Source organism: Chiloscyllium plagiosum, chromosome 26 (genome assembly GCF_004010195.1).
Source record: "Chiloscyllium plagiosum isolate BGI_BamShark_2017 chromosome 26, ASM401019v2, whole genome shotgun sequence".
NCBI lineage: Eukaryota > Metazoa > Chordata > Chondrichthyes > Orectolobiformes > Hemiscylliidae > Chiloscyllium > Chiloscyllium plagiosum.
The window spans coordinates 49,213,785-49,216,804 of NC_057735.1; the positions used below are offsets into that span (position 1 = coordinate 49,213,785).

The window sequence follows — 3,020 nt, forward strand, 5'->3', positions numbered from 1 at the left end:
TTGCAACATTTAAGAGGCATTTGGATGGGTGTATGAATAGGAAGGGTTTGGAGGGATATGGGCCAGGTGCTGGCAGGTGGGACTAGATTGGGTTGGGATATCTGGTCAGCATGGACAGGTTGGACCGAAGGGTCTGTTTCCATGCTGTACATCTCTCTGACTCTCCCCTGTCACTTGTTCTGCTCTGCTATGTACACCCAGTCTGTGAGACTGCCCCCCTCTGGATGTGGGGAGACTGCTCAATCCTGAACACCCAGTGGCTGCCATTCCACAGCAACCACTACTGACCTGTGATTGGTCAGTATCCTGGGTGGGGGCAGGGCATGACTGTCATCCCAGAGATGCCAGGGAATGTTGAGTTCCCAGGGGAAGGAGCATAGCTGTCTCGCCTGCTGTCCAGTGGCAGGGCAGCCCTTTAACAGCAGCCCCTCTCTCCTGCTCTTGTATCCCCCTTTGGATGCCTCAGGGTCTTATTCCTGTGATACTGGAAGGCTGGGGTTTCCCTGCAGCCATCAGGCAGGGTGATAATAACGGGGTTACCAGGGGTCAGTGGTCAGACTTTGCCAGGCTTTCACTCTCAGCAGCTGTCCCACTGTCCAATTCAATGTTTTCAGCTCAGAAGAGCCTGGGGCACCCAACAATTTCTCCCCTCATTGACAGACTGACCCTACCCCTTCTAATCCTCACACAGCACCAACTTTACCTTGTCTATCCTTCCAAAATATTGAATATCCTCTAATCTTCAGTTCCCAATCTTGATCAGTCCCACCTTCAAAATGGCAATTAAATAATGCACTTCAGTTTAGATTAGATTCCCTACAGTGTGGAAACAGGCCCTTCGACCCAACCAGTCCACACTGACCTTCCGAAGAGTAACCCACCCAGAGCCATCTACCTCTGACTAATGCATCTAACACTACGGGCAATTTAGCACAGCCAATTCACCTGACTTGCACATCTTTGGACTGTGGGAGGAAACCAGAGCACCCGGAGGAAAGCCACGCAGACACGGGGGGAATGTGCAAACTCCGCACAGACAGTCGCCCGAGACTGGAATCGAACCTAAGACCCTGGTGCTGTGAGGCAGCAGTGCTACCCACTGAGCCACCGTGCTGCCTCATGCCTCCATTTACCGATTGTTGCAAATTGTTAACACAGTTAGTAACAGGAAAATATAAATGTTTACCATTCGAAATAACCCAAAGTACATACAAATCAAGCTGAAGAGGGAAAAAAGGATTTCTCTTTGCAATGATTCACTTTGATTCATGCTTTTAGCCAATAATGGTTAGTTCACAAAGGAAGAAAGGATAAGGAATGGATGGATATCAGTCTGGGTGCCTGATGCACACACCGACAAGTCCCTGGGCATGGACAGATGGCTCTGGGGCCTTCGGAGTAAACAGGTGCAGGAAAACACTGGATCAAGAAGTCTTCCAGCTGTTCTTCAAGAGAATGATTGGATTCACATTGGACTCTCAGGAAGAGTATTCAGAAAGGCAGAGGGATGAGTAGGACAGACTTTCCCCAAACTGACATCTGAAGCAAAATCCAAACAGGGCAGCAATAAAACTCCATCAGGGCACTGCTCTGAAGTGAGTCGGAGCAACGGGTTAAATTCATGTGATTTCCAACAAGTGCATTTTAATAAGAAGTTCTAATACATTCTTTCATTGACCTTTTCAAAAGAAAACATTCTAGTATCTCCATGAAACATATAGGTAACATAGACAAAAGATATAAAATAACATTGAAAATATATAAAATGTATGACACTTGGGTGGTTGAGCTGTGCTCCCTATATTTTATAACTGTTCCTATTTTGTACCTTTCTGTTTCAGTGTTTAATGGTGGACTTACAGCCGGGAGTGTTCTTGCAAAAAGTAAGTGAATGCTTTGTCCCAGTGGATTTCTCGATGACTGTGTTGCAGATTTTTGATTGGTTGTAGCTGGGTTTTAGAAAGAGCTTGCAGGCCTGTAACACAGTCTCAGACACTATCCTCACAACCCCTCAGCCCTTTTTTAATGAGGACCCACAGTTATGATATTTTAAATAAATATTGGGAATACTGCACAGATTTGGCAGCATCAGTCAAGGTATTGAGTTAATGTTTCAGTCTCTGACCACTCAGCAGAATATCATTGCCCCTCTAAGTTCTTTAGTGGTCATGTGACCAGGAAGAAGATCTTCATTGGAAGAAGAATATGTCCGATTGAAGGGAGGTGTCAAACTGCTGAAGAATGCTGTGGGATATCCGGGACAAATGGGTGTTGCTTCTTCAACAGTAAATGTCTTGGTTCTGTGTAACCCGTCTCTAGCTGACCAGTGCTGGATGTTTCAAAGATGCAGTTTATGAACCAACTTAATTTGTTCTTCACCTGTTTTAATGGATAGCCGACTGACCACCAGACAGCTCTACCGTGGGAGCACTGAACCCTGTGATGTACCTACTGGAGGCACTGACTGTGGGGCTTGTCATATTTCACTCTCTTTGTTTTAACCCTGTAGGTTGGTGATGAGCATGATATTCTGCCCCACAAGTTGTACAAGGAGCTTCTGAACTCTCTGCAAAGCCAGAGAAAGACTTGTCAGTGTAAGCAGCCTCAGAGCTTGTTTATCCCTTGCTTACTAGAGCTGTCTTCTTTATAACTGCCTTCATCCCACTATGTGTCTGCATTTGGTCTTGTCTGGCACAATCCATTTCTTTAAGCAAAACTAACATTTCAATGATTCTAATTTATTCTTGAATGGTTCCCTAGTTTGATTTCAAAGTACTCTGTGCTTTAACTAATAACTCATGACCTGATTTTCTCTCTCTTGTTTCTATGTCCATCTTCCATATCAGTGATCTCCTGTACACGCCATCTATATCTTGATCCTATCTCATGATTGGGGCTCATCATCTTTCTTCAACTCCTGTTTTGCGCGCACGCTCTCTCTCGCTCTCGCTCGCGCGCGCTCTCTCTCTCTCTCTCTCTCTCTCACACACTCTCTCTCGCTCTCTCTCACACTCTCTCTC

The 3,020-nt window shown here is 45.7% G+C and overlaps 1 protein-coding gene across 3 annotated transcripts in view; it reads left to right on the plus strand.

Annotated features, from left to right (window-relative positions):
- Nucleotides 1-3,020, plus strand: part of LOC122563335 (DENN domain-containing protein 2D-like) — an 86,798-nt gene that overhangs the window by 78,555 nt on the left and 5,223 nt on the right. For all 3 annotated transcript variants that reach the window (XM_043717078.1, XM_043717079.1, XM_043717077.1), the window contains 2 exons: nucleotides 1,842-1,883; nucleotides 2,510-2,594. In XM_043717078.1, the coding sequence (XP_043573013.1) occupies nucleotides 1,842-1,883; nucleotides 2,510-2,594 (127 nt within the window). The remainder of the gene's footprint in view (nucleotides 1-1,841; nucleotides 1,884-2,509; nucleotides 2,595-3,020) is intronic.